This window comes from Cyrtonyx montezumae, unplaced genomic scaffold, assembly GCF_038088225.1.
Source record: "Cyrtonyx montezumae isolate F1298 unplaced genomic scaffold, pur_monq_1.0 scaffold_17, whole genome shotgun sequence".
NCBI lineage: Eukaryota > Metazoa > Chordata > Aves > Galliformes > Odontophoridae > Cyrtonyx > Cyrtonyx montezumae.
The window spans coordinates 7,160,643-7,176,742 of NW_027071903.1; the positions used below are offsets into that span (position 1 = coordinate 7,160,643).

A 16,100-nucleotide genomic window follows, 5' to 3' on the forward strand; every position below is an offset into this window, starting at 1 on the left:
CAGTTCAACACAGGACTGTTACCCACCTTGCTGTCATCAAGTGCTGTCACAAAGCTGCGGATACTGAAAGATACAGCTGGATTCACACAGCGAAGAACTACTGTCTGCACTAGCAAATTTCAGTTAAGGTTTTTGTTCGTAGGTTTAGACAAGGTTGCTCTGGAGTCCCTGTGCACCTGGAAGGTGATGGGCTGAGGGTCTTCCTATCAGCATGCTGGTTATAGCTTACATTAATATTGCAAGCTGACAAGTGCCTTTTAAATTACAGATCCTGGAATCACCAAGGCTGGAAAATACAAGATCATCCAGTCCAACCATCCACCTATCACTAATGTGCTGCATGAAATAAAAGAAGTAGTGTTTCCATTGTAACTACATAAAATGGCTCAATAACGCAGATTATAATTATAGTAATGTATTAAGGCTAATACAGCCTTAATTTCTGTTAAAGTGACAGCTTATTGGTTTAGATCTGCTATGAAAAATGCTATACGTACTTGGGAGATTGTCCAACTCCAATTACAGCCTGATACTGGGAAAATAAATCTGAATTTCTGTTAGAGATGTTAGAAGCAATAAAAAATACATGCACCCAATAACATTTTACATTATTTCAGTTTTTAAATCCCTAAGTTAATTCTGACAAGCATTTGTCCTTCAGTGTGGAGGGAAGAGAGAACATTTGAAAAGGACCTTCAAACATGATCAAGTCCAACCACCTGACTTCTTCAGGGCTAACCAAAATTTAAGGCAGCACTGAGGGCACTGTCTCTGGAACACTGGCAGACATGGGAATCAGCCACCTCACTTCATGCTCCCAGTGTCTGAACACCCTCGTGGCACAGAAACTTTTCCTACTGCCTTGTGTGAACCTCCCCGAAGCAGCTTTGTGCTCTTCCCACACTTCTTGAGAGATTTAAGGTTTTAGGGGTCTGAGGATATGACTTACGGTACAAAAATGATTTGTAATACTCCGTTTATTAAAATATCTTGCTTCACTGTTAATTAAAACAGAACCTGCAATATTTCACAGAAGAGTCTTTTTCAACATTCCATAATCATTACATTTGGATCCTATGAAACATCACAAAATAAACATATAAACATTTATTTTCAAACAAATTCAATATGAATACATTATCTACAATATATATACACACACACACAGCTGATCTACCATCATGGAGGAGATCAAAAATTTGAGATCTGAACACCACACAGCACTGAAGAAAAGTAAGATGCTTCTTCAATACTGAAGTTGTTTCAACCTGAAGGAAAGAAAGAAAAGGAGGTTAGGCTAAATAGCAACCTACATCATTAAGAATATTTAATAACTTGAGCAATTTTTTAAACCTAAAATGAAGGAAGATCAATGACTTCAAATAAAAGCATTTTATCTCTGTGCTCAGCAAACACGAAGACTTCCACATTATTAGCTTGTACAGTGAAGTCCAACTATGCAGTGCAGAATGCACACAAACATATTTTGACTATTTACATTATCACAAGAAGAAGTATCTTGCTTTTTAATACAAGAAGATGAATACGTAACTGAAGCTCAGTTCCAAAAAAATGGAAGGACTCCTTTGGAATGCTGACTTTTCCTGTCCGTACATTCTCACTCCACTGAACAGCTAGACCACAATAATTTTGCCAGGACAGCTGCATGCAATACCTCAACAAACACACTGAGACCTCTGTCTGCTAATAGGAGAGGCTCAGCACAAACCAGTGTAGTCATAGTTCCACATGAGATGACAGAGACTTAAGATGCCTGTGATCCAAACCAGATGCAGTTCATTTTAATTGCATTTCAACTGTGGAGCAAAAAAAGGTTTCAAATAGTTCTTTTCCTATTTTCACATTTCTGGTAGCACTACGTTAAAGTCTCTGTGTATTCTGTTCATAGAAACAACACCATGGTTTCTATTAAGCAGAAACATACATGGCAAGCATCGTTCTCCTCTCTTCACTGCTCCTCACTGTAGCACAGAATCATCCCCAAGTATCAACATCACACTGTGCATCTGTCTGAACTGGGTCTCTTGATGATTACCAACAAAATAAGTAAAGATTGTATACTGAGTCATGGAAACATGACTCACCATCTGTACTTCTGTAATTTTTAATTCCTTCAAAACATCATTCACCTGTAACTATAAACCCCGTTATCTAGCACAGAGTTGTGTGCTTAGAGCCTTTTATCTCCAAAGGTTTCCACTGTAAAATTAATTATCCTATATCTTAAGATACTTGGAACATTTCCTCACTTCATTAAGCCAACTAGCAGGCTTTATAAACATAAGGAGACCAGCTGATCCATATTTTCTACAGGTAGGTTTACTGAACCGCAAACTGTAAGATGAGGTTTCAGTTATCCACTGCAAAATTTGCAAGTATTTCAGTCAACTTTCTATTTACCTTCTTAGAAGCTCTTTAGGTGACAAGCTTGAGGTATCTACATCACTAAGGCTATCGCTGCTGTCTGTAGTATCAGAGCTGCTGTCTTTTTCTGACTTTTTATTCTTGTGTTTTCCCTTGGTTTTGTGTTTCCTGTGTTTCTTTTTCTGTAAAAAGAGAAACAACCCATTATACAACAATTTTCATTTTGAAAGAGCTGGTTTATTCTGAAAGATAGTAAGAACAAAAAAGGAAATGTCCCTAAAAGTCAATGTCATTGCAGACTCTATGTTCAATTGAAACAAATAACAGTGACTTTTTTTTTGCACTATCAAGCCTGAGCAAAACATTTAAAATAAATCCCAAAACTACTCATCTCTTTCCAACATTTAAACCTCATCAAAATAGAAATTTGATTACTAGTTTATACAGAAGTCATGAATTATACACAGCACTCACAATATGCCTGACATCTTCAGCATAAAACATAAAACATTAATATCTGTACTCACATTGTATAAATGGGAAAAGCAGCACCCTAGCTAAAAAATTTCTTGTTCTCAAATTCCAGTCTGAATTTGCCTGAGAAACTCAGTTGTTCCAGTTTGTATTGAGTGTATCTATTTTCTACAGCATAGCATAAATCATAATAAAATTTGACTAGTAGATCAAAAAAACAATAAAGCGATTATTTTAATTAAGTACCTTTTCCTTTTTATGCTTGTGATCTCTCTTAGTCTTGTGTTTCTCTCTGTTCTTTTTATGTTTTTCTTTTCTACTAGGTCCTGGAGAACTCACTGGCACCACTGCTTCTTGTTGCCATGTAGAGCCTAAAATGCAAAGCAAATGCAGAAACAAAAAATACAAACAACAAAAAGGTAATTTTAATATTTAAACTCTATATTATTTTAATAAGCTGGTTTTAAAAAAGGTTCCAAACAGATGGGAGATGTCTAAACTTCTAACTGTAATGTTCCTACTGTAATTAAATGCCTTTTCAGTCTGTTAATAAAGAAATTGCAATACTCGTCTTAAATCTCCATTACAGTTCATTAACCTTGCCTCTGTGGAACTACAACAAAGCTAGCACAGGCAGAAAGATTCCTGCTAGCCACTCACAGCATGATAATGAAGAGTGTGTTGACACAAGCTTGATGTAGCACAGGCAGTTAAGAGGTAAAGTACTGATTCACAGATAGTCATTAAAGATGTATATATGATATTTCTCTTCAACGTGTAGCATTTATACACTACAAGTCTACAGGACCTACCAGAAGAAAAAGATGGAGGCAACTTTGGTCCAAATTCCTCTGCATCATCCTGCTCCTGCTTTGAAGAAGGCAATGAAGAAACACCAGGCTCAGTTTTAACAACTACGTTGTCTATGAATAAAAGCAAACAAAAACCACATTCATTAATTTGAATGAAAATACTTTTTTCAAGAAGTATCAAAGAAAGTTGAAGAAAATTGATCAGCACCCTTTATCTCTGTGGACTGCCTTGTCCACCTTAAATTACTTCAACACATTGCCGTTATCTGTTCTGTTTTTAAATCAAAATAGTCCTATCACTATACAGTGACTAGTTAGTTCAGAGTATAGCACTGTCCTAGCAGTCCCAGACTTAATTCACAAAGGAAACTTTCACAATATATTTACAGAAATGAGCAAGCATTAAGAACTACCTTGTATGTTAGATGAAGAACTATCAGGTAGATCAGCTTGTCCGGTGGTTTCTGAATCTACTGCTGAAGTAGCTGGTTGCTGTTCTTCATCACTCTCTTCCTCAGAAGAAGATTTTTCATCTGAGGAACTCACAAAGATGGCCTTAAATAAGTCCATAGACGGTCTGCTTTCTTCTTCCTGTTCCTGATCCTTATCCTCCTTAGCTACCTGCAAAGCAGTGTAACAAACCACATTTAAACACCTAAAGAAACTAAAAACCTCACTCCGATCAGTTGAGCAATAAAACTATTTCAAATATGCTGGGATGTATTGACTAAACAATCAAATATCACAACACATAAGTTTACAATCGTAATAGTTCTTAGTTCAAAACATTGGGAGCACTGCTAAGTTCAGTTTCCTGTAAAAAGTACTGAAATTTGTGCTTCATACGCAATTGAGAACAAATCCCAAATTATTATAAATTCTTATTCATTACTTCAAACTTCAGTTACAAACCAGAGGCTATTTATTCAAAAGAAAAACATTAACTATCTCTACAAAGTATGCACCCTCCTCGTCCAAGCAGGAAGGAACAGATATATTCTGTTCCTGTGACCAAAGCAGGTGCAAGGTACTGAACTTAACTCCCAGACTGTGAGCTACATTTTATCTTCCCTTAAACTGCTACTTCAAGCATAGTCATACTTGCTTGTAAACTGTGAGTGTTAAATCTCAGAGTTATAACCTCAAAATTCTTTGAAAAGCAATCTCACTTTCTTTTTGCTTATCCTGAGTTGTCCCTTTAAGTTGAATAAAGTTGATCTTTATTCAACCAATTCATCCAGTACACAACATTACTTCCAAGGTGTACAGTCCTTTGTGTTCCAGCACTGCCACGAACCCACCTCACTGGGAAGCTTTTCATCTGCCTTTGTTACACTTTCTTCTGCTGTTGGCAGAGGTGACTTCTGCAGAAGATCAGCTTTTGATCTGGCAAGACTGATGAATTCACTGATGGAATCTTTTTTCTCCTTCTCCTTATCTGATATGTCCCATCTTGAAGGTTTCTTTGGTTCTAAAATAATCCCAAACATTTAAGTCACTTGCATGTCAAGTTCTACTGCATTTCATGACCTACTTGATTTTAATTCAGTCTGCATCTTTGGCCTGGTTTGATAATTTTTATTATATTTTTAATGAATATCTGACCTATAAAGGTCTTCTATGTGGAATAAATTAGCATAATCTCACTGACTTTAGTTTTTATGTCTGAATTGAATGTACTGAAAGTAGTTATTATTTATTTTCATTTTTCATACCTGTTTTTCTTCTATTAAAAAAATTGGATGGATAGATTCATTCTCCATAATAAAAACATCCATTTTCTATATACCATTACTTCATAGCTAAACAATTAAAAAAAAACAACCAAACAAAAAAACTGACTTACTGCTCACACTGTTATTTTCTTGTTTTCTTTCATTTGTTTCTTGAGTTACAGATGCAGTAGGCTCAAGCAGAGTTAAGAAATTAAATACAGAATACTTGTCTCTCTTAACTTTTGGTAAACCAACAATGGAAGACCTGCAGGGAAATAAAAATGTTTTTAATTAGTTTTCCACACACAAACTATCCACAGCAAAACTAAAGTAGTCCTTAAAATGCATATCATTTTGTCAGAAGTTATTTCACCATGCTTTATGAGGCCAATTAAAACATGAGGAGATTCTGTAGTACAGCTATGACAATACAAAATGTCAAGCCAGATTTTTTACAAGCATGTAAAAACTCAGAACTTTTAAAAAGTGTTCAAAACATTAAAAATTAATCATCTTACTCGGGATATGGATCAGGAACATTAAATCTTTTGCACAACAGCTTATCAGGGTGCCATTCAAACTTGTCTCTTGTGAGTTTGCCAAACATATTCATCTTCACAGCAGATTCCTTATCATCAATATCATTCTGAAAAAGTCAAACATGGTCAGCTAGTTAACTAACAACTTAGGGAATTAACTGTTACTTTTTTATAACACTAAAACACAACAGAAACATTCCAGTAAAGTTTGACAGGTCAGTGTTTAACATGCATTAAGTCTTGACAAAGGTTTCCTTAACAGACAGGCAACAAAGCACTACTGATGTACCTACAAAAGATTTTTGAAGAGAAATACTTTTGTAAATCAGCGTTAAGGCAATAATTGTAGTTTCAGTGTGCTAAAATACTGGGGCAACATTTACCTCCTGGTCCCGAGGAACTTCGACTTTGTCATCATCGTCGTCGTATTTGGCCCGGGTAAACCTGGACGCCAGCACTGAGTTGGAGGCCTTGTAGAACATGGCTGCACGAAGGAACTCCTCCTGTTCCCTCCCTCGCTCCCATTCAGTCATACTTGGGTCTAAGTGACGCTCCAAGGAATCTACTGTAAATTAAGGAAACAAATACTTAACAGAGATTAAACCTTACTTAAGTCTGATGCTTCTCAAGAAAAAAAAAAAAGAAGCAGGCAATCAACACTGCAAGTGTTTCATGAATATTCAGTTTAAGGATAGCACTAATCTCACTAATCTCAACTGCATTACTCCTCGACAAGTAGAGGCAGTTTTTCACAGCAGCAAGAATGACAGCATTTGACAAATGCAAGATAAACAATTTTACTTGTAATGCTGACTCTTTACTTCTTATCTTTTAATACTTCATTTATTTATTGGGTGTTTAAATTCAAAGTTTCATCAAATAATTAAAACAGCAAGCAAAAACAAAAAATACTCTTTCAGAGAAAACTAGAAATGTCAGGATTTCTCTCTTTAGTTACCTTTTTCTCCTTGTTTAAGACTTTTCACAAAACTTTCGTATCTTTTTTGTTTTTCTGGATCTCTTGCAAATGGTTTGAAGTCACTGGAACTGGTATTAGCTAACTGTGCCCCTAACAACATTTGCCATTTGTGAGAAGCATCATTTGGGGAGGCTGGCTGGAATCTGCTATTCCGTGGCTGCTGTGGCAACATTTTTGCTTTCATCTGCTGTTCAGATGCTTGCTTTACTTCCTTAAGCCTTTCTCTGTCTTTCTCAGACAGATATTCCAAAACAGAAGGAGCCGGACCTACGACCAAAAGAAGTGAAGAAAATTAAAAATTACTTCAACTATTTCTTACACTTCAGTAGAGTAGGAAGCCTATGTATATGGAGAGAAAATTCTCTTCTGCAACAACAAATAATATAATGGCAGATGGAAACTGTTGGTCACTACTGCGTCCCTTAGGCTATTTGCATATTTATATTACTTCATAATTATTATTGTAGATAAAAACACAAGCCAAATTTACAAGTTACTTTAGAAAACAACGTTCAAATCTGGACCAAATTTTTTTACTGTTTACATACACAAATTATACACAAAAAACAAGGAAAGGCACAACTGAATGCATCAGTACCTTTTAGAACAGCCTCTCCTAGTTGCTCCCTCCTCTGAGATGCACTCAGTGCATGCCTGCTTTGTTGTGCTGTGTCACTCCCCAGCTTTCCAGTTGATTCTTCTAATGCCTTTTGTAAATGGTAGTTTTCATTCCCAGCTGCTATCACAGGTCGAAAGTAATGGACTGGTCTGTAATTTCGTGGCAGAGCAGGTGGCAGATAGATCTTTACAGAGAAGTGGACAAAAAGAAAAGAAAAAAACGAAACACAAAAGCATGCATTAAACTTTTAGAAATGGCACTGAGAAATGCAACCTCACCCTAAAATTCCTCAATTGACATGTAACAGTAGAAAGAGACAGTGCATTCTTTTAGATTGCCATCACTAAGTGGCACTGTAATACAAAATTTTGGAATAAATTGTTCTGTTGCCAATACATTTTAGTTAATGAAAAATAGGAAAACATGCACATCAAGCAGCAGCAAAAATTAAGCAGCCTATATATGCACTGCTTTTGTTTCAGAGTATATGCTCCTGATTACATTTTTAGAAACAGAAGTAATGTATAATTCAGTCAGTTAACTGAACTATTGAGTACTGCTGGGCTTAATGTATTTTCACATCTTTCAAACTCCTTTTTTGCCATGTTCTTCATGCAAGCTGTGACTTCAAAAATTACCCCTCTACCACTGACAGAATGCAATTTTATATTCCATGCAAATGTTTCTCCTTTCTGCATTAGCAAAAGGGCTGTGTCACACAACTCTGTTCACTGCTCTGATTTATGGAAACATACATGGCATAAATGATGCTATGCTAAGAATCAGTCTGACTGACTAACTTGCCACCAAAACAGTGAAGTTTTTACAGAAAAATGGATGTTACACCTGAAAGCTATAAAAGCAGATGTACATTTTTCTGTTGCCAAGTTAAATCAAATTCTTTTTCCACCATCATGCAAAATAACAGTGAATGCATTGAAGTCTGGACATGGACAAAGTTTGAACAAAGTTAGACTTTTTGGCTTGGTCACCAATCTTCATTGCTTACTAAAACTTTCACTTTGAAGAACATAAAAAGGCACTATGCTACAGCAAAGTCCATACATCCCACATGTCAACTTTGCACTGAATGTTATATTCATTGCAAAAATGTCAGTATGTCTTACCTTATTTGGAGCTGATGGCTTTGATGCCAAGGAAAAGCCATCCAAGATTTTGCCTATATATTTAACTTCTGCTTCAGACCCTACAAAAATAATCACAGAGCTGGTCAATATTTAAAACACATTTTGTAAAGACAATTTTTTTCTGACATGTTGCAGAACATTTTATGAAATGTAACTGAATGTGGCTACAAGTGAGACAACAGTACCAGTACGTGCACATCTAACATCATGAAGGCCGTTAACTGCACACAGCAAACATCAGGAGTTGCTTTAGAAATCACTCAACTATTCCATGCACTTAGAAGCTGCACCACTGCTAAAGCGAAATCACGTAAATTTTATCCTGTGTCATTTGAAAGTAAGCAAGTCTATCTTAAAAAAATCTGTTCACAAGTAGTGGGTCGTTATCTGCAGCTCTTCTTCATAATAATTTTTCTTCGGTGCAACTGAACACTGTATTTCATGAAGCAGCACATACAGCCCTTTTCAAAGCATAATTTGGATGCTTGATCTAAAATGGCATTAGCAGAGGGTTAAAATAATTATTTCCAGAATTGGATCACACAAAAATTCCAAGAGGACTAGATGAAGCTATAGATACCACAGCTGGGAGATACCCATCTACTAAAAGTACCTGAAAAGACAGGCTGACTGGATGTGTTTTAAATGCAAACCACACTGTCTCTTTAGGCAGAACCACAACTCTTACTTTTTTTGGCTCTATACTCCTTTGGTGCTGTCCAGCCATACAAGCCATCTCCAGGTTCTTCATCTTTTAGAACCGTATCATATTTTGACAACATTTCGGTTGCATAAATATCATCATCTTCCTCCTCCAAAGCTCCTACACCAAAAGCCTAGAACATATTTCAAACAATAGTAACAAGAACTCAAAAATGTGAAAATCACATTTTAAGTCACATGTTGGAACACATCTACATCTGTATCTAACCTGTAGATGTCAGATATACATATCTATACTGAGAAAAAATGTACTGCTTCATACAAAAAAAACAAGTGGTCCCAACTGGAGGATGAAGAGTACAGGGGAGGCAGCAAACATATTCTACTTATTTCAAACCCTATGCAGGGAGGGACAATCTGTCTATACAAGGTGAGGACAGCAGCCTAATTCCAGAGGCAAGACTTTCCATCATGAAAATTATATAATTTTGAGAATTACACTTCATTAAATTGACAAGAAAATAAAATAGAATTATATTCAGTATCAACCTTCTCTAATCTAAGTAACACAAGAATTTTCTCAGTTCAATCATCCAGTGAGCAACTTTTACTCTTATTTCTCTTAAAACTGCTGATAAACAAAAGCAGTTAGAAGTTATAAGGATTTGCCCATGTCTTCATATTAAAGAAGTTAAACAACAGAAAAACATAGACTCCTAAACTTGTTTTCAAACCAAACCACATTTATGATTTCTTATAACTCTACAGCAACTAGGTGTCTTCCATTCTAAATAAATAAGTAAGATTTTATCACACTACTTATAAAATACACGAAACAATACCTTACCTGGCCCGTGATACCTAGTTTTCTTCTGCTACTGCTTCTCACATCACCAATTAAATTACTTGAGTCTTCAGAATCAGCTGCGAACAGATTAAGGTGTTCTCTTCCAGATGCACCAAACAAAGCTTGTGAGGGGTCCAAGCCCTTATAGCCAAGTCCATGGACATTCTCTTTTGGAGTCAGATCTACAGGCATCACATCTTTTGGTGCAAATGTCACATTCTCTGGCTGGTATTCATCTTCTTCATCCTTGCACAAAAATAAAAGTATGTAATAACTATGAAAAAAAGAGTATTGTATATTTAGTTCTTACATCATTTAGTTAGTGTGAGAGTAAACAAGTTCAAGTTTCCATTACTGCATATTATACGAACTATGAACAGCACCTGCTCACCTAACAAGAATAAATTCCATTACATTCAACCTTTTCCATAATAATCATAATAAAAATTTATAAACATTTTAACAAAACATTAAACTGCACGTTAAAGTACTGCTTAAAAACATCAAAAAGTGTTTTGTAAAGGGTGTTAACACAGGTAAGTTATGTATACAGAAGTCAACAAATAACTCGTGCCTGTACAGTACCTCGGAACCTTCTGACAGTCCAGGTGGTAATGCACAACCATATATTTTCACTTCAGGGTCTGTAACAGATGTAACAGAATCATTATTAAATTGCTACAGTTCTTTATTAAATTTCTCTAAGATTAAATAACAGGAAATGGCAAAATGAACTTTTTAATGGGTGTGTGAATGCTAGCCTTCTACTACTGACTTCAGGCACTTCACTGTACTTACCAGGTTTCTGCCTACGTGGCTTTCTCTTGACTCGTGGTCCAATTCCTTGCCCTTCTTTCCAGCCCATTTTTCTCAACAGTTCAACCCCAACTGTTATTCTAAGAAGACAAGAGAAAGCAAAAATAAAAAAGTCACAATTCTAACATTCCATGAAATCCAAGAGAAAATTATACCAATTGAAAGTATGCTTTTGTACCATACTTTCAATTATAATCTGAATGCATCAACATTTGCATATACGCTGCATCAATTTGTAAGCATGTTCCTGGTACAAGTCTGCACATACAAAAACATCCACAAGGAGGCCTCTCTGGAAAGGTAGCACTGCAGACCTTGTAGCCTTTTCATGAATCAGTCAACTAGTCAAACACTGCTTCTCTTATCAACAAATCTGTATGCAAAAGGAATTTTTTGGTTAACTTTTATTTCCATTTACTTACTTTGATGGTCCTATTAAATCATCAAATGCACTAGTTCCTGGAATGGCAGCAACCACTCCTGCAATCTGTCTAGCTTTCTCCTTTATTTTGTCTTTAGCCTTTGATGCAAAATCATCTGTGGTTGTAATATCTTTTGGCGCTATCCCAAATTCACTAAGATCCTAGAAAAGACAGGCAAAACAGAAAAATTATATTAGTAATACTTACTGTAACAGGAAGTTATGTTAGCAACATTTTGGAAGACATTTATATGGTTGATTTCTATTGAATAGTCATATTCTAAACAGCTTCAAAAGTATTTAGATCTCCTGATATGAGAAAATGAAAGGTCTGAAGTGGTGTTTTAGTATTGAGATTACATGAACTTCCTAAGCGAATCTATTAAAAATCCTATAGAACCTAGGGGTATAACAAGGTATATGTGAAATATTTTAAGGTTAGTTCAACTTTTGCTATTTAAGTTTTTTTTTTCATGGCCTGAAAAACTTACAATCATGACAACAACATCAAAAAGAGATCTATTTCTTTCTAAATTTACCTCTTCATCCATGAAGTCTTCTGGTCCAAGAACAGTTCTGTCTGCTCTCTTCTGTCGTGATGATATAAAAGCAGAGGGCGTCCATCCTTTAAAGGAGGAAAACCATCTAAAGTAAGATTCTGCAAACTACAACACAGCATTTGAAAACAATTCAAACATTTGAACCTTGCACCTAAAGGATACGTCAGGAGAACACTTACAGACTGCAGTCTGAGAAACAAAGTTTAAGAAACTCCAAAAATTCTGTTCCAACTATTTACATAATAACAATGGGGGGGGGGGGGGGGGAATGACTACTGACATTTATTTCTTTTTCACTGATATTATATCACAGTCATCAAGCAACCCCTACTAGCTGAAATAAAAGTACCTCACCTTCCTTTGTGCCAACGGTGTTAAAGTAACCAGCAGAGAAGCCACCAGTAAATGCTCCATGAAAACGCTGATATCGCCCCTTTGCATCTTTAACAGTCTGTTCTTGAAGAGGAACTGGCTTTTTAATTCGTTCACCTACAATGAGATAAATCAGAAAGTAAGTCAAGTTATGTAAAGAATGGCATCTCTACTTACCCAGAAGCCATTTCTTCCCTTGCAGTTAAAGAACAGGACTGAACAGTAGCTACCCTAAAGCAGAAATCATCAACGGTTTACATTTATTCCCTCTCTACTTTATATATTTGTGTACAATGACAGAGCAAAAGCATAAAGTGTTCAAACAGAAATCCTAAATTCTTACTGTTTACTGAATTCTTACTACTTAGTAAGTTCTGGTCACGTTTCTTTTTCTACAATCAGTCTAATTGATTACTAGTCAGCTTAACAATGCCTCTGGTCTGTAAATGTTTCCCATTTGTCACAGGCACTTAAGAACTACTTAAGAACCAACAGAAAGCTTTAAGAAAGTAAGTACTTACCATTCAAATTCTTTTTAACATTGATTAACAAGATAACTATGCAACTTTTTAATATAAAGTTTTTATATAAGATTAAAAAAGAAATCTCACTACTACGAATTTTCAAGAGAATCAGTTATTGACAAAACATAATACTGGAAATACATTCCGTTCATACTGAGATGCTAGTGAAGCCCACACTGAACCTTCTGAAGGATCAAGGCATTCAACTGCACTTCACAGTGACGACCAACTCACACTCACATGGCCCAATTCCCTTTTTGTATAACGTCACTCAGGCATATAACACTGTTATTGATATTTATTGAGGAGTTCCTGCCTTGGCAGAAAATACCGTGTAACGCTGCCCTTAGAGAAATCTCTGAGGATTGTTCCGCTGAAGCTGTGACTGCCAGACCACCGTCATGGTTTTGTTAAAGAAGCACCTCTCTCTGCACGGCACCCGACAAAACCTCTGTGCTGCCGAGCAGCACTGTCCGGCTGCTCGCTTTGAAAGCGTCCCAGCTTGCCAGCGGGTGCCACGGAGCCCACAGGGGCCCAGAACGCATCGCAGCTTTTCCAGGCACGCGGCCTCGCACCCACAGGCGCTCGAGTCTGTATTGTGAATACAAACGCGGGACGCGTCCACGCAACTGCGTACGCCGCAGAGGTTATAATTAAAGCTAAGTAAGACACAGACAGACCCAGGCGGCACGGCCGCCCCCAGCCCTGGGCAGGGCTGCTTCACACTGCCGGGCCGCTCCTCCGGGACACCCGGCCACCCTCACCACAGCGCGGGGCAGAAAGGCGGCAGGGGCCAGGCGAGCTCGCCGGGCTCCCTTACCCTCCTGCAGGGGCTGCAGCGCGGTGCCGTAGTTCACCAGATCCTCTTCGTCGCCATCGCTCGACTCCGCCGCCATCTTGCCGCGACGGCGGCTCGCGAGGGACAGCGCGCGGTCACGTGACGCGTGAGGTCATTTCCTCCCCCCGCCTCAGCGCCGCGCACGGCTGCGGCCACGCGGGGTCGCCCCCGAGCAACGCGGCTCTGAGGGGAGCGCGGCAGCCGTGAGGGGCGGCGGGCTGCGGCTGAGCAGCTGCGTCAGCGCGGGTAAACGTCCATCAGTTATGACCTCAGTGTTCGAAACCGGCGTTCTAACTTTGCTATTCCCCAGCATTATCTGTTGGAAACTCATCTGTCGGTTGTGATTCATTTGATTTCTCAACCTTACGGTCATCCGTCAGATTCACTCAACGTCTTATAGTTAGAAAAAAATAATCAACACGTACACGCACAAAAAAAACAACACCCACCCCTTCGTTTTGTGAAGTTTCATGTCCGTTCAAAACCTTTTCGTGCAAGGATCACCAGCTCATTGAATCCCCTAAAATCACAGCACAGCTGTACGGGACTCCCGCACGCCGCAGACCTCTTGAAGGCTCGCGGTGAGCTCTGTAATCCAGCCTTTGTGCGCGTCTGTATGCACAGAACTGGTTTCTCCCAAAGTGAAACTACCCGAGTTTCATGTGGTTTCAGGTTTCCATAGGAAATACTTACACAGTTGTGTGCAAATAGAGGGTACTCTGTTATTTAGGTCTGTGACTGGCTCAAGAACTACACAGTGGAAGCCACAGGCATTTATCTACGTGCATTAACTTTTCTCATCATTACTAATTAGTAAGCAGTTATCCTAGAGCACATAGTACCAAAATGAGTTGTTAGCACAGTTGCTTTTTCTCTTTGGGAAATAATTGTTCCTAAATAGTCAAGTCTGAGGGATTTGGATTCAACACACGTGCTTAAAAAAACTTTTTTTTCGCAGTGTTAACAGAAAATCTTCTGAGTGTTTTGTCTGCTAAGTTCAAAGAGATAGGGCAATCAAATCTTGAAAGGTTTCTTCATTTTTCTTTAAAGCTCTTATCAGATTAGGAATACTTTGGCATCACAGTGGCATTTCCTAGTCCGTGGTAAACTGTCTCCTATTTACAGCTGCTATGGCAGGTGACAGTTGCTATCTGTGGCTGTTAAACAAGACGATGCCAAAAAAAAGTCATTATAAAATGAAAGCTAAAAGCCAGTACATGTACAGCTGAATGTGGCCCCTAACCTACTGATGGAGATCAGCTTTTGCTTTCCAATATGTTTTCAGCATCTATTTTTAAATTAGTTCATCAAGGAGGGAGCCCACAAACATTACTTCCCAAACTTTATAATGTTCTGTATTCTTTAACAGCAGTCCCTCACATAGATAGCCCGTTATTGAACAGTCTTAAGTTACTTGAGTCACTTAAGTTACTTGAGTCACTGCTACTACAGACTGAAACCAGAACAATCCATGTACAAAAGTAGAAAACAAAATTTTGATTCCACTACAAATTAAAAATAAATAAATAAATAAATACAAAGAGAAGAATACACAAGAAAAATAAATTCAAAACAGAATATGAAATAGACTACATTTTTACTGTTCAAAACACGGCAAAAGAGACAAGCAACTTCACAGCTGACTTACCTTGGGTTCAATGAGAATGATATTCATCCTAACAGCACATGGCTACAGTATCATTTCAGGAAAGGGATACATGAAGTACAAACCCGAAGTGTTAGGCTTTAACAAAGTGCTGAATTTAATTTTCTAAAGGATTATCAAACAACAACAATAGAGACATTGCATATGGTCCTTAAGTACACAGATTTTTATCTAAGGGTTTCAGCTAAAGACAGGGCATTGTCTGGAATAAGTGCTGATAACTTAAGGTCTAACCTTACATTACTTATTGCAACTCACTGAAACTACAGTGTATTGTTTGAAACGTAGTCTTACAGTGGAAAAGACAAAGCATTTTCGTGATTCAATTCTTTCTTTCTTTCTTTTTTGTGACAATAAAGCTCCAATTAATCCACGCAACACAGTTAACTTGAAGCACTGAAACTTGCCCCTGTAGCCAATTGTACCACAGACTGACCACTGAGTTTGCATAGCACTTTTTATACCATTTGGTACTGCTCTGTAAATGTCTTGGTTAGGAAAACTTCTGGCAGTGGTTCCTTGCCATTCCTGTCTGGTCACCTTTCAATTCTTCTGTCATAAAATGCAGAAGGGCTTCTTTAGGAGAAGACCTTGCATTCCTTAGTGTCCATCTTTATAATTTGAAGAACTGCCATGTCTAGTAAACTTTTAACAGTCTTTAATGAGATAGGCATCACTACTGCTACACATGTGCCCTCATGACTGTTTTTGTCTCCCTTTTT

The 16,100-nt window shown here is 37.6% G+C and overlaps 1 protein-coding gene across 2 annotated transcripts; it reads right to left on the reverse strand.

Moving 5' to 3' along the window:
- Nucleotides 1-976: 976 nt before the first annotated feature.
- Nucleotides 977-13,786, reverse strand: GPATCH1 (G-patch domain containing 1). Of its 2 annotated transcripts, none has more exons than XM_065733161.1 (20): nucleotides 13,695-13,786; nucleotides 12,333-12,467; nucleotides 11,958-12,043; nucleotides 11,420-11,580; nucleotides 10,980-11,077; nucleotides 10,767-10,825; nucleotides 10,182-10,427; nucleotides 9,360-9,507; nucleotides 8,651-8,730; nucleotides 7,503-7,707; nucleotides 6,884-7,171; nucleotides 6,309-6,487; nucleotides 5,905-6,032; nucleotides 5,518-5,651; nucleotides 4,973-5,142; nucleotides 4,085-4,292; nucleotides 3,672-3,782; nucleotides 3,106-3,230; nucleotides 2,422-2,567; nucleotides 977-1,268 (listed from the first exon to the last, which is right to left on the reverse strand). In XM_065733161.1, the coding sequence occupies exons 1-20, from the start codon at nucleotides 13,768-13,770 to the stop codon at nucleotides 1,247-1,249; spliced, it is 2,805 nt and encodes a 934-aa protein (XP_065589233.1). In that variant the 5' UTR covers nucleotides 13,771-13,786; the 3' UTR covers nucleotides 977-1,246. The 2 variants fall into 2 exon arrangements, with proteins under 2 accessions (XP_065589233.1, XP_065589232.1); XM_065733160.1 differs by having other exon boundaries at nucleotides 6,309-6,490.
- Between the last annotated feature and the right edge of the window lie 2,314 nt (nucleotides 13,787-16,100).

Excerpts from the sequence above, each read along its gene's own strand:
- GPATCH1 (XM_065733160.1), bottom strand. The coding sequence starts at position 13,770 with ATGGCGGCGGAGTCGAGCGATGGCGACGAAGAGGATCTGGTGAACTAC. Across the intron at positions 4,293-4,972 it reads ATGAAAAGCTTCCCAGTGAG|GTAGCTAAGGAGGATAAGGA; the intron begins GTGGGTTCGTGG and ends ACTGCTTTGCAG. Across the intron at positions 2,568-3,105 it reads ACAAGCATAAAAAGGAAAAG|AAAAAGAAACACAGGAAACA; the intron begins GTACTTAATTAA and ends CTCTTTTTACAG.